This window comes from Raphanus sativus, chromosome 7, assembly GCF_000801105.2.
Source record: "Raphanus sativus cultivar WK10039 chromosome 7, ASM80110v3, whole genome shotgun sequence".
Classification (NCBI taxonomy): Eukaryota; Viridiplantae; Streptophyta; class Magnoliopsida; order Brassicales; family Brassicaceae; genus Raphanus; species Raphanus sativus.
In genome coordinates this window covers 368853-392228 of record NC_079517.1, presented here as the reverse complement: position 1 = coordinate 392228, position 23376 = coordinate 368853, and the positions used below count along the sequence as shown (strand labels likewise).

Below are 23376 nucleotides of genomic sequence, written 5' to 3'. Positions count from 1 at the left end.
AAAGTTGATCTTAATAATAACAACCATTTTTTATTGCACATGCTATGAATATCACGCTTAACATCAGTTATTCACTTGATAACTTTTTTTTTTGTTTAAAACATCACAATCATATCTCACACATTTTCGCGACAACAAGAGATTCTTCTTGTTAATCATTAACTTGTGTCTTCGAAACCAAGGTAGTTCTTTTTAGAGACAGAGTTGATTAGCTTAACGCTGAAATCCCAGAGTTTTTGTGCCAAAGTCTCATCTCTAGCAAGTTTGCTTGGAGTAACTTCATTGCAATCTGCAAAGTACTTTCCTGTTACCTCCTTCAGACTTGGGTGAAGAGCAACATAACATGTTGTAGCTGCTCCCTGACAAAATAACATGGAGTATAAAATGTGTTATTTTCGCATTCATCTTTTATTTCCCACCTTTTACGTATGTTATGGGTAACATAGCCATAAGTTTAGTCGTTAAGATATTGAATCTTGTTAAGTCTAGGGATTCTATTACTAGTACCTGGGGTATATTTTTCCACAAGTAGAAGCTGAAGAACTTCAAAAACCCTGTGAAAACATGGACGTTAGAATAGATCATAGTAAAAATGAAAAGAATATAAACTGAACAAAAACAGAGAAAGAAAAATTTACTCATTAAAAGAGCTGTATGTTGGAAGAGATTGGTGAGGATGAGACCGGGGTGGACTGAATTCACTGTTATGTTCACTCCCTCTTCCTACCAAATAAAAGAAATGTCCCAGAAAATCTTTTTGATCAGTTCTTTTGTTCTTCTAAGTAACTAACCAAAGACAAAATCCAAGTTTGACTTGAGTTTGTTTGTTCGTTTATTATGTACTTAGATGTATGTGTTCGTGTGTTTTGAAGGCAACCTGAAGTTGACGCGAGAGCTTATTTGCGTGCAATATATTTGCTAGTTTCGATTGGCCGTAAGCTCTTTTATCCGAGTAACTGAAAAAAACAGAACGAGATGGTTATATAAGATATACAGTGTGAAAGATAATAAAGGTTTTAAACGCTGCAAATTGCAAGATCAATCTAAGTTTTAGAACAACTAAAGAATTTACCTGCAAATGTCATTGATGCTGTCGAATTGGATTCCTTCTTGGTAAGTGTAGATATGAGCTATAGATGATAGATTCAAAATTCTTCCTTCAACACCACTGGTTTTTGCAGTGTTCTTCATTGTGTCTAGGAGCAAGTTTGTCAAAAGAAAATGACCTACATTGTATAAACTCAACAATTAACGTTTCAATTTTTTAGCTGAACAAGATTGTTTTAGTTTTAGGTTTATTTTCTGAAACACACAAAACTAAAGTTTTCTTAGCTTTATAATACACATAGAAAAAGGACAATTTACCAATGTGATTTGTAGCAAACTGCAGTTCGATTCCATCTTCAGAGAGTTGGTATGGACAAAACATAACTCCTGCATTGTTTCTGCAGACACCATTTTTGGTACAATTTATATCGATAAAGGGGCTATTTATACAGTTTCATACTTCCGCAGACAAACTTGTGCTATATATAACAAAAAAAATTATGCTTTTAAAAATCATTTTCCTTGATCGAAATTATATAGGGCGACAGAAAGAGAGAGAGAAAAAAGTACATGAGGATATTGAGAGGAAGATGGAGGGCATGAAAGTCGCGAACAAAGGCTTTGATGGATTTGAAGGAAGAGAGATCTAAGTGGATCAGTGTGACACGTGCGTTTGCGTTTTGTCTGAGAATCTCAGTTTTGGCGTTTTCTGCAGCTCCCATGTTTCGGGCACCAATCACCACATGAGCACCTCTCTTTGCCATTACTCTTGCTGTCTCCATTCCTATTCCTCCTGTCCCTCCTTTTTACAACGATAATCACACGTCAAAATAAAATAATTTTGGTTTAACCAATTCTGCGTTTGCAACTACAATATTCCTCTATGATATGACGAACACCCATACTAATACACAAAACTCTGAATAAACGATTTTTGTAACAATAAAAACCACAGAATGTATCAAGTGAAAATGATGTTATGGTATCCTAACAATAATCTACATTATTACGTTGATAGTTAAACACAATACGCGAATATATGAATGTACCTGTGATAATTGCAGTGAGATGAGTTGCATCAATCCCTTGAGTAACCTCCTCGGCTGTTGAAGCTGAACCAAACCCACTTGGTCCTCTTCTCCCTGTGATTAGAGAATATATCCCCATTTTTACTAGATCCTCTTTATTTTTTGAGGTCCACGGATATGTCTCTCAAGAACCAATATGAGAGAGAGAGAGAGAGAAAGAAACAAACAAACAAACGAAGGAAGATTGATGTTAGAGAATAATATGGTACTATGGGATAATCATATATATAAGTGGCAAAACTATCATTAATGACTTTTTGGTGCCTTCTAGTTTCATGGACATTACCATGTGAATGGATCTATCTATGAATAGTAAATACACAATATCAGACTCATACCTATCTCCACACAACTATAGATAACTATGTATGTATTTACTTAAATACGTGTATGTATATTAATTGTATAAGTCTTTTTTCCTGGCGATCGATAGTGCATGCATATTGTAGATCAAATTAAGAACACTTGCCGTGGTCCAATTGAACATGTCGACTTCTCAATAAGTTGTGGTTAATGCCTAAACTTTTAGTCATTTTCCTCTACGAGACCTAGCCATTGTGATTTAATTTGCCGACAACTGGAATTTTTCTTCTCTATTGAACCGGTCTATTAGAAAACATTTAATAGTGTTACAAAAAAAAGAAAACATTTAATAAAGCGTAGAAGTTTTTCTAATCTATAGTTTATACATATCTTTCGTTTCTAGACAATGATTTTTTAAAAATATCAAACAAGTTATACCTCATCATTTTCTCAAGTTCTAGTGGTAGTAATGTATCCACTCCTTTTTGGGTTTTAGTACCCCCTCGTTCTTCTAAAACTACGGCAAAAGGATTTAATTTTCCGGGTAACCATAGTTGAACATAACCTAAGTAAACGTAACATTTGGGGATTGATGACTAACCCCAATTTTTGGAGGTTATTAATGTGCTAACTGTGGAATAACTATATGTTGAATCTTAAAAGGGTTGACCTAACTATTAGTGAATGGTTGGTGAGAAGCCGTTGGTCACTTTTTACTGCTATGCTATACAAGAGTGCAGAGCTACTTGACATCCTTCTCTCTTCACGTGATTCCAGTGAATGTGTTACCACATACCCGATTCCCTCCTAATTATATAGGGGAATTTTAGTTTAATTTTTTTTTTTACATCTTACAAAAAAACAATTGGTGCAGGTTTATGCAACTGAAGCAATGAGTTCAGTCCAAACGAAAAAAGTTACAACTATTAAAAATTACAACTAGGATTTATCAAATTAAATATATAGTATTTGATTATTTCAAGCTAACGATACTATTCCACATGAAAATAAAATCTGTTTTTCATATACACATTTTTTTTGTTTATTGCAAACCTACACCATGCCTTCTTTTTTATATAACAGTACGAGAAAAACAAAACCATGTAAATTGTAAAACAATAGTATTGTAGTTTAACAAAATTACAATTTTATTCAAGTGAACAAATCTTAGAAAAAGAAAACCATTAAATGTGTCATTAAGTGATTGTTAGCTGACTGAAAATCTAAACCAAAACTTAAGTGGGGGTTATTGGTTCTGACATTTTAGTGGATTTAGAAATTTTTTTGGATTTGATTTTTTTTGATAAATCCACTGATTTCAAAATCAAATAAGTGGACTTAATAAGAATTCAAATAAGACTTTGAAATCAAGTACATGGATTTACATGTGAAGATGCAAGCATCCAATCTAGAGAACACATTTTCTATGTCAAAGAGATTTATTGGTAGGAGTATAAAAAGGTTTCATACAGAATTGTCAAGAAGCGAAAGGGAAAGTCAAGCTTGAGTGTTTTGCCATTGACAAACAGTTTGAGTTAACGACTTCAAAAACCCATTATTCTTGGAATACTAGGACAAAGAAACTGACGATATTATGATAATAATAGTTTTTTTGCCTGATGTGTGGATGGTTGGCGATTGACATATCCATTGAAGTTATTAGTTATGTTTCTGTGGAACCTCAAACTAATACTCGTGATCAAGTGTTACGTATTTTATATTGTGTTTTTATACAATTTGAAAAAAAATACAAATTCAAGCAAAATATCGAGGTTTACCTCTGTATTTGTGCCTTTGTATTTTGATGTTGAAAACATTTACAAATCCATTGAAATATACTTTCAAATCAAATTCATAAACAAATCTTTGTTATTGAATAACACTTGATTTCATAATCTATTTTAAAATCATATAACCAATAACACTAGATTTGTATATTGATTTTAAAATCACAAAACCAATAAACATTTATGACTAGTTTTTTTTTTTGAAAATCTAAGCTTTTATGACTAGTTGACATTTGAGATAAATCTAGTATATAACATGATATGACTCGAGATTTATGAGAATGTATGAACTTTTGCCTTGTGTTTCAAAAAAAAAAAGAACTTTTGCCTTTAACGTTCTACTAGATTTTGACCCGCGCTTTCAAAGCGCGGGTTTATTTTCCTTTTTTTTTTCTAAATTGACAAATATTTAGTAAATGTCATATTATCATATATTTGTTTTTTTTATAAAAGACTTAAACTTTTTATCTTTCTTTATCGTGTTTCATTTTAAATGAGTATATCTCTGAGCACAATATCCGGACCCGAAGAACCAACCTGAACCGATCCGAAAATCAGGGTCCCGAACCGATCAGACCCCGGTTAAATATCCGAATGAGTTCTAAATTACTATATCCGAAGAACCGGTCCCGAACCCTACTCGAACCGAGAACTAAATGAGTACCCGAAGATATCTGAAATGCGAATATATATCTAAAAACATATGTTATAATTATATTTATGATTATTTTAATATTTTAAATTAATATTATAAGTTAACTATAGTAGTTATTTTTAGTATTTTTGAGTATTTTTGGATAAAATTTGATAATTTGGATAAAATTTACCCAAAAGACTGTATAGAATGGATATTTTTGGTTTCTTTTGGTTACTTTTGAGTAATTTGGATACAAAAATTTGAACTGAATTGGATACTTTGGTTACTTTGAGTATAAATAACTGAACCCGTTTTAGATACTTTGGTTATTTGGTTATTTTTCAGGTTCTTATGCATGAGAACCGAACCCACCCGGACCCGGAAAGACCCAACTCGAACCCGATTCGAAATTTTATAATACTCGAATGGGGTTTAATTTCAAAATCCAAAAAACCCGATACCCGAAAAAACCAATTCGTACCCGAATGAGTACCCGAACGTCCAGGTCTAATGAGTATTTATGTTTAGAAAATTAAACTTTATTTTTAATGAATTAATTAAGTTGGTATAACTCTGATAAATTAATTTTATTACGTGGTTAATTTCTTTTTAATAAAAAAATATATACTTTTAATAAAGATTTATACTTTTCAATGAAAAAATTCAATTTTTTATGATGCTTAAATTATATTAAAAAGAAAAAACATAATAATTAAGTGATTAATTTTTGTTCACTACACAAAATATTAAGAATGATTGAAAATAAATTATTTAAACTTGGAGAAAAGAAATAAGAATTGGATCTGATTTTTTAATCGGTCCAAATGGCCCAAAAGAGATGATGTGGACAGTGGGCTGGATCCAAAAAAATTACCCATATAGATTTGTTATTAATATTATTTGATTACCCTTAATAAAATATGCAATGTTATTAAAAAAAGGTTTTTTTAGTAAAAAGATCAATAGGGTGCTGCTTTAATAGTATAAATTCATTTGCTTTACCTAAACATGTTTAAGTTAAGTCGTCTACTTTTGTTTGGACCGGCAGGTAAGAAAGAGCTATATTAAGATAAAGCAACCATACCGAATGTATTATTTAATTCATAGCCCGTGCTCATAGATGTGTTCCTTTCACTTCCCGTTTCAGGTCCAGAGAATCCATCTAAAGATTTGGATTTATTTGCTTTTTCTTGCCTTCCAAAATTGATTGCTGAAAGCCTGAAAATGACCCGTTAGATGTAACTAATTCCTTTGCCCCAATTGGCAGGGGATTTTTATAGTTAGATGGTAGAGTTACACCACTACCGAGATTAGTGTCATATTTATTAATATCATTTGCAATATAGATATTTAAATTCGTTATATATGATATGTATATAACAAAGAGTTGAACAGCGTACTGATAGTTGAGAGCATTTTTTTCTTGTACCAAAAGACGTTAAATTAATAATTTGAAATTAATATAAAATGTTTGATATTTTAAGAATTAATTTGTTGTGTACAGTGTACTAAGGGCATCTCCAACCCAATTCCATTTTTTACTCTAAAATGGAGTAAAAGTGAATATGGAGTAACAAATGCTTCAACTCAACTCCATATCTCACTTCATTTTGAAGTTTACTTTATAAATGGAGTAATTTCTTTTTTGTTTGTTCATGTTAGATTCAGGTTAATTATGAGCTTCCAACTTAAAACCAATTGGCAATTAGTGGATTAGCCATAATCCTTTATATATTAGTTAATGTTCTTTAGAATTTCCGATGTATGATGTAATATCTCTAATAGTTCATGACTCCATTATAGAATGAAGAATGGAGTAGGATTGAAGCAATTTTACTCGATATTCACTTTTACTCTATTTTAAAGTAAAAAATGGAATTTTGCATTGGAAATGCTCTAAAGCAAGTCAGCTGAGGCATAATTTCACCACACTCGTCATGCTATTAAGATTTTAACTTGTTCGAACTTTTATACAATCTCACACAAAGTCGGCATAGCCATCTTTTATAATTGTAATTATAGAAATATTTTACTCAAAATACTGAGCGAGAACTAAAGCCTAAACTTTTTTAAACCATATCTTAATTTTAACCAACTTGACTTGTACTCTATTTGAGAACTAGAAACTTTTATAACTTTCATAACACAAACTTTAGTTACACAAACTTTAGTTACAAAAAAGAAAACGAAACAGTGGCCGCCCCTCACGAGCATGCAGATGGTAGTCCTCGACTCCTCGATCGCGAACCGGTTAGCAACATAGAAGTACTTTGTACAAACCTAATAGCTAGTTAATAACTAAACTAATTTATAACTAACTTTCAGTAAATACATATAAAACGATGGCATTTACTACTGTTCAGCCTCCAAGAAAAAAACTCAACCTATTAGCTAGGTAAGTTGAATACGAATAGAAAAATGATGGCATTTACTATTCTCAGCGGCGAGAGGCACAGCCTTACACGACATCCGGCTCATGGCATGGGGAAGTGATAAGACCATGTGAACCGCTAGTAAATACACTCTACTATTTACAACTAACTACAATACTCTACTACTATTATTTGAAAATACAACTAATAAGATTATACATTGAGTAGTCTAGTGTTTTGTATTAATGCCTTACCATTCAAATCCAGATAATAATATTTCATCAATTTTAAAATTCAAACCACTAAAGTGGGGATCCTATCCGTAGATATGTAGATGGATTCTTGATAAATTAGATCACATATCGTTTTCTTGATCAATATAGAACTCACATATAATTTTAGAAAGAAAGAAAGATAGAATTCACACATGGATTGTAGGTTTGCCAATGTACAATAATCTGTATGTATGTACTGATGAATATATTCATTCACAATTTCACATATTACGTGCCCATACAGAGAATGCGTGTGCTCACATGGCTTGGGCACATCTTTTAGTAGGTATTTGACAATGGCCGGAGAAAAATGGGCAAGGAATGTACGTTGGATAGATCTCAAAGGAAGGATATGGCCTATGTATGGGTCCATTGGTATTTATGATTCAGTAGGCCCATTGAGTGTTAGTCAAAGGTCAGTTTAACTAAAAGTAAGCGTGGTTTGTACCGTACTTCTCCAGATATTGTAGCCCACTGCCCATACTAGGTCCGGGAGGGGAGGGGAGGGGAGGGGAGGTGGGAAGAAATTTTTATGCAAGATAATCGTTTACTGTACATCATGCAATAATTTTTTTATGCAAGATAATCGTTTTTTCGTCCAGAACATTATAACCCAACGATAAGGACGAGCTTTTTCCTACACTTAGGTTACGAGTTCGAACCCTGCTGGAGGGAACACCAACACGGATATAAATCCATGTTTAAGGGTTCATTTGTATATCCGGAGAGAAGGTCTATCCGTGGATTGCACCTCCTTTTAGAGATTAGTCTGAGTCCTTTCATAAGTCCGGGATACCTCTACGTTAATAAAAAAAAAAGATAATCGTTTACTTATTTTCTATTTTAAAGTTGACCAAAAAAACTTTCTACTAAAATATAGATAATTGATAACTATTATTTTATAAAATCAAGTATTTTGTACTGTAAAATGATTCACAGATGAAATTAATTGTAGTATGACTTTGGCATTATTCATGAGATATCTTAAACTCGGATCAGTTAATGCGGTATATTTTTGAGTTAGTCCACCATATAGCAGTAAATATGTTTTTTCGAGATCAACCAGATTATCCGATAGAATTTATCGAAAAAAATCAGATGTAGTATGAAATAGTGGAAATCAGATGTATGAAATAGTGGGAATCTTCCGCGTGTACTTATGGTAAAATGGGAGGCCATAGACACAGAGCGAGAGCGAACCCAAAATCGGATGCTAGTTGGCCCATAATCTGGGCCGTGAATTTATATGAATCTAATAGCCCATTAAGAGTTGAAGGGTCTTATTTAGCAAAAGAATAAAAATTCGTCGCAAATCTTATACAATAAAGTTGCCTTTTCTTCCACCTCCTTGCGCCACGTCATCATGGAAGGAGGGGCTTCTTTGGACACGTGTCACATTTCAATTCTTCATTCGCAAAACCGATCTGTTTTCGTTTATACCAAATCATGTTCTATATCTGGGCTTTTATCATGCTATTCTGTTCAGGCCCAATGTATTGTGGGTTTGAAGACAGTATGAACCTCAACTTAGAGATCAACGCCGTCGTTTTCCAAGCCGCCCCCATGAGCTTCCTGTAACGCTTTCAGTTTTAATTTACTTGCTCCTTTAATCCAAGAATTTACATTGTTCATCCCAAGCCTTTTAATCTAGCTATGCATCTCTTCATACGTAACGGCAAAAGCTCTCTTATAAATTTGTATGCTTTACGCGATGAGCAGCACCGTCTATACGAAATCGAGAAGGGGATTCCTTGCTAACCAACTCCAACAATAATGAATTCCTTCACCCTACTTACTGATTTGAAAGCTGGCTGCTATTGAAACACAGGCGAGGTCCGTTTTGGAGGTTTTTGGTGGCTAGGAATGCGAAGAAAGGCAGCAATCTGATGGGTTTTGGTTGACATGCTACTCATTTACGAGAAGGTAACCGCTGCCGTATTCTATTAACCCTTTCGACGATACCTGTTATTCCGACTGTGTAATATCTATTTACTTGTCTTGAACAGTCCAACACTTATGCAAGGATCCATTGAAGCCTCTGTTTCTGAAAGGTTAAGAGCTCACATGCTATGTTTTCCTCTCGGCTCAAACAGCCGCCGACGGACCGGGTTGAAATGGGCGATGGAGGTTGGGTGGTGAAAAGAACATGACGTAATTTGCTAGACTACAAATATTTCCTTATAACTCAACTCATATGGATTTTAGTCTGCAATTACTTCAGCTCTAGATTTAATTTCTTATAATTGTCTATATTGATATTGGGTTAGAGTTCGGTCACAATAAAACTGTTTAGCTGGTTTAATTGCTTATATTGCTGAGAAAGCTTTGGTAGCTCAGTTTATAGACATGAAAGATCTCTAAAAACATTAGTGCAAATCTTGAGGCTTGCATAGGGGAGATGTCAAATAGAGGAGCTTTACCAGACTGTGAGCAGAATGATAACTGAACACACAGAGATCAACTCTAAAAAATATTCTACAGTCAGCTGATAATTCCATTCAATGGTAATGGTTGAATAATATTTTAAACTCATTTTCATTGCCAAATATTTGTTTTTTTGTTAACACCTATCCATATGTTTACGAGGAGTTTATTACCTGTGACTCTGTGAGTACATAGATCAGGTATATATGCAAGGTCTCAAAGATATACTTTGGTTTCTGTTGGTAGTGCATATTGGAGGCAAATGTCATATTGAAGTTCCATAAGCTTCATTCGGTTTTAGATACAAGCTGTGATGGCACAATAGTTATCTTGCCTATTAATTCTTTTGCAAAGAGAGATGTCCGTTACCGGATTTATTCATGTAAGCATAAACCTTGAACTCTGTTTGCAGGCTTAGTCTTCATGTTTTTGCTCCAAGTTCGTAGGGACAGATGGTAAATGCTATGGTCGGGTCAGATAGACAACGATTTGGAAGATAACCTTTTCAAGCTCACACATTTCTCACACATCTCGAACATGTAAGCGATGGAGAGAGTGAGATGGAGCATGATACGGAAAGTGAGGTGAGAGATGGCAAAAGCTATTTCTGCAGTGAAAACTGTCACAAGAGAGGTCGAAAGTCTCTAGGACATGCTGAGTTTATAAGAGCTGTAATATTTTTGTTTGGTTTTGAAGAAAAGATGAATGAAAGATTGTTTTAAGTTGATTCTGGTTTGCAAAAATTAGTAGCGGGGAGGACTCTGACATTAGTTTTAAGAATAAATTGTGTTTGAGAGCTGCAATCTTTCAGGAGTTTGAAAGTTGCTGTGGATGAGTCTGACTTTACTGCAAAGCTTCTTAAGAATCAGTTGCTCAAATTTGATGACATCATGGCAGAAAGATAAGCTTGAGTACAAGAAGTTTCAAACTTGATTGCAACAAGAATTGTCTACATGCAAGAACAATATTGGGCATTGTGTAGCTTAAATGTAGATGGTAAACTATATGCATGTCTGACCCAAAAATGTTTGATGTTTAGATATACATTGCATATCCTGAATACAAAGAACCAGAAAAGTTAAAAAAAATAAATTCATCAACCGGTAGTTAATACTCGATAAATTAATAACACGTTAAATTAATAAGTTTCTTTGATTCCGACTATTAATAAATTTATTCGGCACCAGGTTGGGCCCGTTCAAAATATGAGACAAATTGATAAAATAATAAGATAAAATTTTTGTAGAAAATCTTATGTAAATATATAATCCCACAAAAATTATAAATTAGTAATTTTTATATATAAATATAAACAAAACATTATATTATTTGTTTTATATTCAAAATGAAATTTATCTCTATTTTGTCTTAACACTTCAATATATTTTGATAGTATTTAGTAAAATTATTTCTAAAACTATATTTAAATTCTATGAAACATATTTCGTATAGACCAAATAGTATGACAAAAACAATATAACACTTGAGTTTCTAAAATTTAATTGATATATATACAAAAATAAAATATTCTTTTATTTTATAAAGAGTTATATTCTAAAAATATAAAAAAAAAAATGAAACTTTTTGTAAATTAATAACTCTATAGATAAATAAAATTTCATAGTTTTCACGTTTTGGTTTATAAAGATTTTACTGTACATATATGAAAGTCACTGAAGTTTAAATTATAATATAAAATTATAATCAAAAGAATATCAAATAAAATTAAATTTGTTGACTAAAAGCATTAAGTTATGTCGGGAATAAGTATATTGTATATTTGTGATAAAACAATTTCCGCCACATAAATGATTACAAATCTAAATAAATTAAGTTATGAAATATAACATCATATATACCTTTAAACAGTTATATAATTTTATAACATTTAATGTCCAAAAAACATAAAGGTTTGAGAAGAAATACTCATCAAATGGTAGATGGGACACAACATATGAGATAACAAAAATATATTTCGGACCAAAACATTTTAGGTTACAATGATAAAAGGTTATTCCAAATAATAAAGCAAAAATGGAATAAAAACTTAATAAATATACCTCAAGAATGAAATTATATCTAAGATTGAAGAAAAATAATTTATATTTTTAGTTACTCTTAAAAATGTAAATCAACGACATAAAATATTTACTCACGGCTGTGAAAAGCATAATGGCTAGAAACTAAATAAAATAACATCAATGACAAACAACAGAATGACAAACAACAAGTCAGTATACTCTATAAAATGAATTAAAAAAAATTGTCATTGAAATAACAAGATTTAAATTTAACAACACTCGCTACTTAAACTCAACATTTAACCTTCCCAAGTTTATTCATGCTTTCTTTTATAAACTTTATCGGCTGATCTGGTCTGCTCCGAGAAGAATACACTTAAACATGCTTTCATATTCGAGCTTTCATTTGTAGTTGATCTGTTACTAATTACACTTAAACTTACTGATTCTACTGACAAATCATTGTTTTTTCCCCCAAAATCCCATTATTTCTAACATCACTAGATTGGTTTATATTAACCAAATAAAGACATCACTATATGACCTGAAATAACTAAAACATATATTATGAGACTAAATGTTTAATAGTAAATTTATGACTCGATGTAAAATTAAATATGAATCATTATAAAATTCGAAAATATATATGAATTATTATATTTTACAAAATTAAAAACTCCGCGCGAAGCGCGGACCAACCACTAGTAATAATATATACGAAAAGTACGAGGCCTTAATTCTCTCTCTATCTCGGAGTGCTGTTTTTTCTCTTCGAGTTATCACACTACAACGAAACCCTAGCTCCCTTCTCCATATCCGAAACAGAGAAATCTCCGGCGAAGATGGCAGGTGGCCTGGATATGTCACTCGACGATCTAATCAAATCTAATCGAAAACCAACGGGATCTCGCGGGCGAGGCAACGGTGGTTCTAGTAGCGGTGGTCGCGGATTCGGCGGTGGCTCGGGTCCGTCTCGAAGATTTTCTAACAGAGTAGGGAACAGAACGGCGCCGTATTCAAGGGTCAGCGATTGATTTTTATCTCCTTTAACATCTTCTCTTCCAGATCAAAGAATTCCTTTTTTAAAAGCTGAGATCTGTTTTCGTTTCTTCTTTATTCGAACAAACAGCCGTTACAACAACAACAAGCTCTAGATCCGATGTGGCAAAACGACGTTTTCGCTACTGACGCGAGTGTGGCGGCGGCTTTTGGGAATCAGTCTGGAGGCTTTGGCGGCGTCGTCGGCGGCTCTTCAATTGAGACTGGAACGAAGCTCTACATCTCTAACTTAGATTATGGTGTCTCTAACGAGGATATCAAGGTTAATGAATAGTGTCAGCCTTCATTAAGAGAGGAAATATGGTGGCGTTGAAGTTAATTTTAAGTAATTTTGTTTTTTTTGTAGGAGCTCTTCTCAGAGGTTGGTGACCTTAAGCGTTATGGGCTTCACTATGATAAGAGTGGAAGATCCAAGGTATAAAAGTTTTTCTTCTGCTACAGAGTTTTTTTTGGTTGCTATCAGATCGCTTTTGTCCTGATCAATTCATGGTTTCAGGGTACTGCTGAGGTTGTTTTTTCACGGCGTGGTGATGCCTTGGCTGCTGTCAAGCGTTACAACAATGTTCAGTTGGATGGAAAGCTGATGAAAATTGAGATCGTTGGAACAAATGTTTCTGCTCCAACACCTCCAGTGCCTCTCGCTCCAGTTCAGTTTCCCTTTGCGCCGAATGGGATACTTGGGAACTTTAACGAGAACTACAATGGGAACTTTAATGGGAACTTCAATGGAAACTTCAGGTTTGTGCTCTTCTCAGACATGATTTATTTGATATGGCTGATGTGTTGTTATTCAGTTAGTATCTTGAAGAAATGACTTTTTAGTCAGCCAAGTAGAGATTATGATAGGTTGTTTACTTCCCTTTTGGTCTTATTAACTTTTTTTGTTATACAACAGAGGAAGGGGTGGCTTTATGGGTCGGCCTCGTGGTGGTTTTGGAGGTGGTAATTTCCGAGGTGGTAGAGGAGGTAGGGGAGGTAGAGGAGGCGGTGGTCGTGGCAATGGAAGAGGACGTGATGAAAAGGTATCTGCAGAGGATCTTGATGCTGAATTGGACAAGTATCACAAGGCGGCAGCAATGGAAACGAGTTGATAGAAACAACTAAATCCATTGCAAGACTACATGTATTCCTTTAGGGCATGATAATGCTTTTGTATGAGTATGAGATTTAGATTGATATCAATGGTTTGACTTTGACACTATCTGTGTGTTTAGCTATATTATTTTTCTTCTCTTTGTGAGCGTTTTAGCATTTTGCAGTTGTGTTCAGAGAAACCAGTTCTGTGTGTACCGAGGAGTTTAAATCCTTATTTAAGAGTTACATCTCACGGGTTCGATTGGGTTACAATGTGAACTTTGGTTTATTTATTTTAAGTGAAGGACCATACTGTAATTTCCAAATCATATCCTTCTTCTTTGACCTAAGATTTTAATTTACCGACTATCGACAGAAAAAAGGGTGTTTTCTCATATACATAGCGATTAATTTGAGCCGATGTGGATCTAAATCTAAGCGTCTCTTAGTTTACTCCGATCAAAAACAATGGCGTCGTACCGGCCGCCGCCTCCTCCTTCTCCTCTCCCACCGCCACCTCAAAATCCTCCGCCGCCTCCTCCACTACCTCTGTCGTTACCCCCTCCCGTTCCTCCCCCACCGCCGTCGCATCAATCTTACGCTTATCCTCCGCATGCTTACTACCAGCAGCCGTCTCACTACCCTCCTCAATTCAACCAGAGTCAAGCTCCTCCGCCGCCGCCTCCTCCTCCCTCAGCACCTCCTCCAGCCGTACCCGATCCACCACGGAATCAAGCGCCCAATGACCGCCACAAAGCTGCCTCCAAGCCGCGGGAGCGTGCTCACGGAGTTGCACCGAAGCAGCACCACAGGCCTCATCATCCATCCCACGCTAAGAATCCGGAAGAAGAGAGGAGGCTAAGGAAGAAGATGGAGGCCGAGAAAGAGAGGCATCATCAGCAGATGAAAACGTCTCACAAGTCGTCGTCTCAGATTCCCAAGTCTCACACTGAGGAGAGGAAGCCTACCCCTCTTCTCACCACCGATAGAGTCGAGAATCGCTTGAAGAAACCAACCACCTTCATCTGCAAGCTCAAGTCTCTCACTCTTCTTCTTCCCCTTTTCTCTTTATTTGCTCTTTTCACGCTGCTGATTATCTTCTTCCCTTTCTTCCAGGTTCCGGAACGAGCTTCCTGACCCAACTGCTCAGCTTAAGCTCATGACCATTAAGCGTGATAAAGATCAGTATGTTATCTCCCTCCATCCATTGTTTAATATTATCACATTTGTGTTTCTTCTAATGTCCGTTTGATGCCACTAGATATACAAAGTATACCATCACATCTCTGGAGAAGTTATGGAAACCAAAAATCTTTGCCGAGCCTGATCTTGGAATACCCTTGGATCTTCTTGACCTAAGTGTCTACAAGTATCATCTCTCTCTCTCTCTCTCTCTCGAAAATCTTAGGTTGCCTCTTCAGATACTTATTGTCTTAGCTCTTTTCAGGCCACCCAAAGTGAGGCAACCTCTTGCCCCTGAAGATGAAGAACTGTTGCGTGATGATGATGCTGTTACCCCTATCAAGAAAGATGGCATCAAGAGAAAAGAAAGACCTACTGATAAAGGTGTTTCCTGGCTCGTCAAAACACAGTACATTTCTTCCATTAACAATGAAACTACAAGACAGGTATTCATTCTCTCTTTCTTCTTGGAATATCTCTTTTTGTAATGTAGTATGGATTGTCAAGCAAGCCCTCTATCTTTACCATGTGTAGTCTCTAACTGAGAAAAGAGCAAAAGAACTGCGGGAGATGAAGGGAGGCGTCGACATCTTGCAAAATCTTAACAATAGGTATTGTGTTTGTGTTTCTCTAAAGAAACTGAAAAGATTATTGGTGTAATTAATGGGTTTCTGTTTCTTGCTCTTTAGAGAGAGGCAGATCAAGGATATTGAAGCATCCTTCGAGGCCTGCAAATCCCGACCAGTTCATGCCACCAATAAAAACTTGCACCCTGTTGAAGTTTTACCATTATTGCCAAATTTTGACAGGTTTGATCCTCTCTTTATGTTCCTTGTTTAGGTCTAACTATATAATACTTTATGTTACGAAGTTTCTTTGCTAGAGTTTTAGTGGATGGAAAACCAGTAATGGTTATAGCATATGCTAATGTTTTTCAATCTCCCTTTGAATTTTTCCGAGACAGGTACGAGGAGCAGTTTGTGGTAGCGAATTTTGATAGTGCTCCTACAGCTGATTCTGAATTTTTTGGCAAGTTGGACTCTTCAATTCGTGATGAACATGAATCACGGGTGAGTTTGTGTTCTGGTAATCAGTCATAGTAATTTGTTCAATGAGATTAGTGTGAAAACTATATCACTTTCGTTGCCTTCATAAGTGTAATCGAGTTAGGATGGGATATTATGTGTTATGAGGCTGAATCATAAATATGGTTGATTGCCTCAGCGTATGTTCTTTATTATAAACACATGAATTGACCTCTTTCTCGTATCGAGTGATAGCTCTGACCTCATCCCTTCACAGGCCATTTTAAAAAGCTATGTGATTGCTGGATCGGACATTGGCAATCCCGAAAAAATCCTGGCGTACATGGTTCCTTCCTTGGATGAGGTAGACATGTTTTTTTCTCAATTTGTTTATGCTACTTGTTTTATATCAACTTGTTTGTATGTTGCTGTGCCAGTTGTCTAAGGATATACATGATGAAAACGAGGATATCTCTTATACTTGGGTTCGCGAATACCTCTGGGATGTATGTACTTCAGCCAAATGTGATTTGAGTACAATTTTGATTGTTTTTGGTTGCAAATCGAACTAGAAAGTATTTACCTGTTTTGTAACAGATACCACCAAATGAGCCAAACGAGCGTGACACGTACCTGGTATCGTTCGAGGATGGGACCGCTAGCTATCTGGTATTCCCTTAACTATACTTGCTCGCATACTTCAGTTGTATATCTTTTTTTCTCCATACGAGATGATGACCCTGTGAGCATGTGGCAGCCTCTACCAACAAGGCTGAACATAAGGAAGAGAAGGGCCAGAGAAGGAAGAGCGTCTGATGAGATCGAACACTTACCAGTACCTTCAAGGGTGACTGTGAGGAACAGATCGTCTGTATCAATAATCGAACATAAAGATTCAATGGTAACAGTAAAATCCCAAACATTTTAAGCCTTTTACAAGAGTAACACAAGAAGTGTATGTGGAAGATTCTACAACTCTTGGCCAATATCTTTGGATGTAGGTTAATAATTCAAATTCTAGGAATGGTGCGTCGAGCTCCAAGATGAGAAGGTTAGAGGATGAAGAAGGCCTTGGCAGATCTTGGAAACACGGGATGGAACAAGATGCTAATCAATATAGTGATAATAATGATGATTATTCTGAATGAATGTGCACTATACAAAAACAATTATTATGTGTCGGGATCAGACATGCCTTGAGCATTCCATAGGGTCGAGACATGTTTCGCCAGTAGTGTATTTTGACAATGTGGTTTTTAATAGATAAGTACTTGTGTGTTCCCTAGTACGTTCATCATGCAAGTTACTTGTTTAAAGCAACCATAAAGCATTTATGCGGCATGTCTTCTTTATGGCTTGTCGCTTGTACCACAGTTTTAACAAGTTGTTGAGATTTCCATGGTATGAGTAAGTTTAGATTCTTCACATCGCCATGAGAATTACCTGCACCAATCTTGTCTTTTTGAAAATTGATGCTACTGACATCATGCTATGGAGGATACTCCAAAGTGCACACAAACAGTATGAGAAGAAGAAGAAGAAGACAAGACGCAAAGAACTTTGGATATTTCTAAAGCTATGGACATTCACAAGTCGTCTGATGTATTATAGAACAGAGGCATAAACTTTTTAGTAAACGTCTTGAGGCAAATTCCCAGAGAAAGAAGTTTGTTGTCGTTGTTGTGACCTTTGAAGATGGAGTTTCATCCATAGTTGCTAAGCTGATGAGCGATAGACAGATATTAGAGGAAAGAGTTGAGTGAATCATTGAACAACAAAGTGGCTGTAGTTTAGTGGTAAGAATTCCACGTTGTGGCCGTGGAGACCTGGGCTCGAATCCCAGCAGCCACATCATTTTTTCCTCTTAATTTTTGTAAACGACGTCGTAACCTCGTTCATTTATATAACCGGAGTCTCTTCTTTTTCTTGGTTGCGATCTGTTTCGTTAACACTGTTGAGGGAAGAAGTGTCTGCCTCTACGCTCTCGAAGGTATATCCAATTATCTTTTCCTCAAATATATATAAGTTTCGTATTTAGATGTTAGGGAATTTGTGGATTTGACTTCCTAGGCATGAATCTATTTCCTTCGGTAGAGATCTGATGAGTAGGACTCTCACCGCGATGAGATCCAATCAATTTCGTCTTGTTTTTTTGGCTGATCTTAGGTTGTTGTTTTTATTTCATAACTGCTTTGATCAATCTGCATTTTATGCTTTACAATCCATCTCTGGTTTGATAATAGTGGATTATGTTAAATTATTCAATGTTTCGAAAGTCTTAGTATTCATTGGTGATTCTTACAAGATCTGTCTTAAATTTAATAGTACCAAGCTTCTCCTTGCTTTTTTTTTTAGTTTTCTTTTTCATTCTCTGATTGTTGTGATGTTACAGATGTTTGACGACCAAGACCTTGGATTCTTTGCTAACTTTCTTGGGATTTTCATCTTCATATTGGTCATTGCTTACCATTTCGTTGTGGCCGACCCTAAATTCGAATGACAGAACAGTTTTATTATTATGGATGTGTCGGAATCAAACATGTCTTTAGCATTCCATAGGCTCGCCAATAATGTACTTTTTTTGACAATGTGGTTTTTATGAATAGATAAAGAAAGACTTGTTTTTTTTTGTTCCTAGTGCTTTCATCATGCAAGCTTACTTGTTTAAAGGCTATAATTCCAGCTTCTATACATATGCGCATGTCATGTCTCTGGCTTCGTAGCTTCTACCGCAGTTTCAACAAGTTGTTGAGATTTCCATAGTATGAGTAAGTTTAGATGTTGATGCTTGTGTTGTGAGTAATCAAAATACACTTCGCCTTTTCTGTAATCATGTCGGTTGTGATCATGTCGTGAAGCTCCTTGTAAGTAGGAGAGGTTTTGGTAGTAGTCAAAAGATAGGGACATAGAACCCAAAGGCTGATTGTTGTTTGTGATAAACAGCTTGTAGGCTCTGTCTCGCCTTATGTATTGCTATGACTTTTTTTTTGTCCAAAACAAAGAATCAGGGAGAGTTTATGGATGTAATATAAAGCATGTACTGTATACTACAACAAAATCTCCAATACGCATTCTTGAAGTGTAAAGTTCCAAATTCCTAGTCTGCCACATATATAAAGCGCCAGTTACTATACTTCTTAGCTATGTGATCAGAGAAGAGAAGTAGTACACCAGCATAAGAGCTAGCCTTCGAAAGTGTATCAACACTGTGAAAAGACGGAAGTAAAAACCCACATTAAACCATTCTAAATAAACACAGTTTGTTAAAGGTGGAACTTATATTTTCTGCATTTATGCAGAGATTAACACATAGTACGTAATACTTTGTATTTATTTTGAAAGACTGATATGTAAAATTTAAAACAAATGAAAAAATACATTTTATTTGGGCTAGGTGTGGGCATCCGGGTTTTCGAATCGTGTTTCAATCGGGTTTTAAATCCTGAAAATTTGGATTCATATAGTTTTTTGGATCGGTTTCATTTTCAAGTCGAGTCTTGTCGGATACGAATCGGTTTGGATCTATAATTTTAATATCTGTAAAATATATGTAATTTTTAAATCTATATCAAAAGTTTCGGATCGAATTCAGGTATTTAAAATCTAAAAAGACATGACATACTATATAGAGTCAACATTTTTCATATATATCTAAAATTTTCCAAAGTAATTGAAAATTAAATTATTAATAATTAATATAAAATATTTTAAAATTTTAAAATTTAAAACTTCATATCACTTCAAAATATTATAAAATAATAACAAATATTGTCAACAGAAATATTTCAACTAAATTATAAAATAAAATAAAAAATCATAGTTTGGATATACATGTTTTTGATTCGGGTACAAATCAGTTTTTATCAGGTCGGATTTATTCGGATCCGGTTTTGTTTTATTCGAATCGTTTCTTTTGGTTTCGGTTCTTTCGGATAAAACAAATTTAGAGCCAAAAATACTTATAAATTTTCGGTCTGGTTCGTCAGATATTTTTAGATCGGTTTCGGTTTTCGGATCACAATTAAAATTTTCGGGCCTAATTTGGGTCAAGAAAAAGAAAATTAACATTTCTTGAGTTTTTCAAATAAGGAAAATTACAATCCGTATCGGCCCATTAGGTCAAACAAGTGGTAGCGTGTACAAACTTAGGGTTTTACCTCACAGCCATCGAACATTCTCGAACCCTTTTATTTAAACAGCCTGGCGCCTTTAGATCTGAGTTCATTCGTGACCGCCCGATCAAACCTAAGCCTCGCACTCAAAAGTCTATATAAACAAGTCTCCTCTTCCCTAGTTGTTCACAACAAACTAACGAAAACCAAAATCTAGCCGCCATCTCTTATTCTTTCTAGTTCATTCTTTCCCGATTTATAATGTCTGGTAAAGGAGAAGGTCCAGCGATCGGTATCGATCTCGGCACGACGTACTCTTGCGTCGGAGTATGGCAACACGACCGTGTTGAGATCATCGCTAATGACCAAGGTAACAGGACGACCCCGTCTTACGTCGCTTTCACCGACTCCGAGAGGCTCATCGGTGATGCAGCTAAGAATCAGGTCGCCATGAACCCCATCAACACCGTCTTCGGTACGTTTCTCTCGTCTTCTTCTTCCTTTTATTTGAATCTAGATCTGAAGGTTTGCTATGTTAGATTTATTATTCTCAGTAGATCTGACTTGGTAGAGTATTCAAATTCAATTTATTCGATTTTTTTTATTTGAGGTTTGTATGTTAGATCTGACGTGGAATCATATTTAGTTATTCGAATTTATATTTGCTTCGATTGAGATGCGTTTATTGATTGGTGTTTTGTGTGTGTGCCAGATGCGAAGAGGTTGATCGGTCGTCGTTTCAGCGACAGCTCTGTACAGAGCGACATGAAGTTGTGGCCATTCAAGATCATCGCAGGACCTGCCGAGAAGCCAATGATAGTCGTCAACTACAAGGGCGAAGAGAAACAGTTCGCCGCCGAAGAGATCTCTTCCATGGTTCTCATTAAGATGCGTGAGATTGCAGAGGCTTACCTTGGTGTCTCCATCAAGAACGCCGTCGTCACTGTTCCTGCCTACTTCAACGACTCTCAGCGTCAGGCTACCAAGGACGCTGGTGTTATTGCTGGTTTGAACGTTATGCGTATCATCAACGAGCCCACCGCTGCTGCTATTGCCTACGGTCTTGACAAAAAGGCTACCAGCGTTGGTGAGAAGAACGTGTTGATCTTTGATCTTGGTGGTGGTACTTTTGATGTCTCCCTTCTCACTATTGAGGAAGGTATCTTTGAGGTTAAGGCCACTGCCGGAGACACTCATCTCGGTGGGGAAGATTTTGACAACAGGATGGTCAACCACTTTGTTCAGGAGTTTAAGAGGAAGAGCAAGAAGGACATTACTGGAAACCCGAGAGCTCTTAGGAGGTTGAGGACTGCCTGTGAGAGGGCAAAGAGGACTCTTTCCTCCACTGCTCAGACCACCATCGAGATTGACTCTCTCTTTGAGGGAATTGATTTCTACTCTGCACTTACCCGTGCCAGATTCGAGGAGCTCAACATGGATCTCTTTAGGAAGTGTATGGAGCCAGTTGAGAAGTGTCTACGTGATGCTAAGATGGACAAGAGCACCGTCCACGATGTTGTCCTTGTCGGTGGCTCCACCCGTATTCCCAAGGTTCAGCAATTGCTTCAGGACTTTTTCAACGGCAAAGAGCTTTGCAAGTCTATCAACCCCGACGAGGCTGTTGCTTACGGTGCTGCAGTCCAGGGAGCTATTCTCAGCGGTGAAGGAAACGAGAAGGTCCAAGATCTTCTCTTGCTTGATGTCACTCCTCTCTCACTCGGTCTTGAAACCGCCGGTGGTGTCATGACCACTTTGATCGCAAGGAACACCACCATTCCTACCAAAAAGGAGCAAGTGTTCTCAACCTATTCAGACAACCAGCCAGGTGTGTTGATCCAGGTGTTCGAGGGTGAGAGAGCCAGAACCAAGGACAACAACCTACTCGGGAAGTTTGAGCTCTCTGGAATCCCTCCAGCCCCACGTGGTGTCCCTCAGATCACTGTCTGTTTTGACATTGACGCCAATGGTATTCTCAACGTCTCTGCTGAGGACAAGACCACCGGACAGAAGAACAAGATCACCATCACCAACGACAAGGGTCGTTTGTCCAAGGACGATATTGAGAAGATGGTCCAGGAGGCTGAGAAGTACAAGTCTGAGGATGAGGAGCACAAGAAGAAGGTGGAAGCCAAGAACGCTCTCGAGAACTACGCTTACAATATGAGGAACACCATCCAGGACGAGAAGATTGGTGAGAAGCTACCGGCTGCAGACAAGAAGAAGATCGAGGACTCGATTGAGCAGGCGATTCAGTGGCTAGAGAATAACCAGTTGGGTGAGGCTGATGAGTTTGAAGACAAGATGAAGGAGTTGGAGAGTATCTGCAACCCAATCATTGCCAAGATGTACCAAGGAGCTGGCGGTGAAGCTGCAGGGATGGACGATGATGCTCCTCCTGCCTCAGGCGGTGCTGGCCCTAAGATCGAAGAGGTCGACTAATCTGTTGATTCCTGACGTCTCTCTATCTCTTTCACTGCTTATTTCGATTTCTTAAGAACTTTTCTATGTTGGGCCTTTTTGATAGGCCCGTTTTGCTATTATTTTGTTACAACTTTTTGAACTCTGGATTTTCTGTCCAGCTATGATGACGGATAAGCGTTTTGGCCTTTCCTATCTTTGTTTTCATCGTTAGCTATTTTTTCTTCCGCTAAGAGCTTAATAGTAACTGTTGTTTTCGCGATAGAGCGGCGAAAAGAAGTCAATAAGAGTATTTTTTGCAATGTTATAAGAATAAAAAATGGAATGCCAGAAATGACATTTTGCAACAGCCTTTTTTACAATGCAAGCATAGCTTTGTTAATGTGAAATCATGAAGTAAACAATGTCCCATGTTTAGTCCACCAACAAACGATATATGACGAAAGGCATCGTATAAAACAGAGTGCATTAACTATAGTTACAATAAACTTGCTCAGAGAATGAACCCAATTTAAAACTCACCACTTATTTTCGTTTAAGAAAATTTCTATT

General features: G+C 36.2%; 5 protein-coding genes, 1 long non-coding RNA gene and 1 other non-coding gene across 8 annotated transcripts; 6 read left to right on the top strand and 1 right to left on the bottom strand.

Moving 5' to 3' along the window:
* Positions 1-10: 10 nt before the first annotated feature.
* Positions 11-2350, bottom strand: LOC108815866 (short-chain dehydrogenase TIC 32 A, chloroplastic). 2 transcript variants are annotated; one of them, XM_018588389.2, is made up of 8 exons: positions 2097-2349; positions 1618-1849; positions 1366-1445; positions 1073-1226; positions 878-956; positions 639-723; positions 508-554; positions 11-359 (listed from the first exon to the last, which is right to left on the bottom strand). In XM_018588389.2, exons 1-8 carry the CDS (start codon positions 2212-2214, stop codon positions 159-161), a joined length of 996 nt encoding a protein of 331 aa, XP_018443891.1. In that variant the 5' UTR covers positions 2215-2349; the 3' UTR covers positions 11-158. The 2 variants fall into 2 exon arrangements, with proteins under 2 accessions (XP_018443891.1, XP_056846534.1); XM_056990554.1 differs by having other exon boundaries at positions 508-723; positions 2097-2350.
* Positions 2351-8824: 6474 nt separating this feature from the next.
* On the top strand, positions 8825-10660 carry LOC108836668 (uncharacterized). Its single transcript, XR_001947195.2, has 2 exons — positions 8825-9432; positions 9516-10660. It is a non-coding gene; the product is annotated as an uncharacterized LOC108836668 (long non-coding RNA).
* A 2011-nt stretch (positions 10661-12671) lies between these two features.
* Positions 12672-14248, top strand: LOC108817799 (THO complex subunit 4B-like). The gene is made up of 5 exons (XM_018590597.2): positions 12672-12976; positions 13084-13275; positions 13360-13428; positions 13510-13751; positions 13909-14248. The coding sequence occupies exons 1-5, from the start codon at positions 12797-12799 to the stop codon at positions 14102-14104; spliced, it is 879 nt and encodes a 292-aa protein (XP_018446099.1). The 5' UTR covers positions 12672-12796; the 3' UTR covers positions 14105-14248.
* A 201-nt stretch (positions 14249-14449) lies between these two features.
* LOC108817789 (protein PAF1 homolog) lies at positions 14450-17582 on the top strand. The gene is made up of 12 exons (XM_018590583.2): positions 14450-15124; positions 15204-15272; positions 15349-15456; positions 15535-15715; positions 15804-15880; positions 15959-16078; positions 16234-16339; positions 16572-16658; positions 16732-16800; positions 16892-16963; positions 17052-17195; positions 17296-17582. The coding sequence occupies exons 1-12, from the start codon at positions 14556-14558 to the stop codon at positions 17440-17442; spliced, it is 1749 nt and encodes a 582-aa protein (XP_018446085.2). The 5' UTR covers positions 14450-14555; the 3' UTR covers positions 17443-17582.
* Positions 17583-18073: 491 nt separating this feature from the next.
* Positions 18074-18145, top strand: TRNAH-GUG (transfer RNA histidin (anticodon GUG)). The gene has a single exon. It is a non-coding gene; the product is annotated as a tRNA-His (tRNA).
* Positions 18126-18927, top strand: LOC108816105 (dolichyl-diphosphooligosaccharide--protein glycosyltransferase subunit 4C). Its single transcript, XM_018588677.2, has 2 exons — positions 18126-18284; positions 18687-18927. Exon 2 carries the CDS (start codon positions 18687-18689, stop codon positions 18792-18794), a length of 108 nt encoding a protein of 35 aa, XP_018444179.1. The 5' UTR covers positions 18126-18284; the 3' UTR covers positions 18795-18927.
* Positions 18928-20571: 1644 nt separating this feature from the next.
* Positions 20572-23002, top strand: LOC108817587 (heat shock 70 kDa protein 1). The gene is made up of 2 exons (XM_018590316.2): positions 20572-20881; positions 21119-23002. The coding sequence occupies exons 1-2, from the start codon at positions 20668-20670 to the stop codon at positions 22843-22845; spliced, it is 1941 nt and encodes a 646-aa protein (XP_018445818.1). The 5' UTR covers positions 20572-20667; the 3' UTR covers positions 22846-23002.
* The last annotated feature ends 374 nt before the right edge of the window (positions 23003-23376 follow it).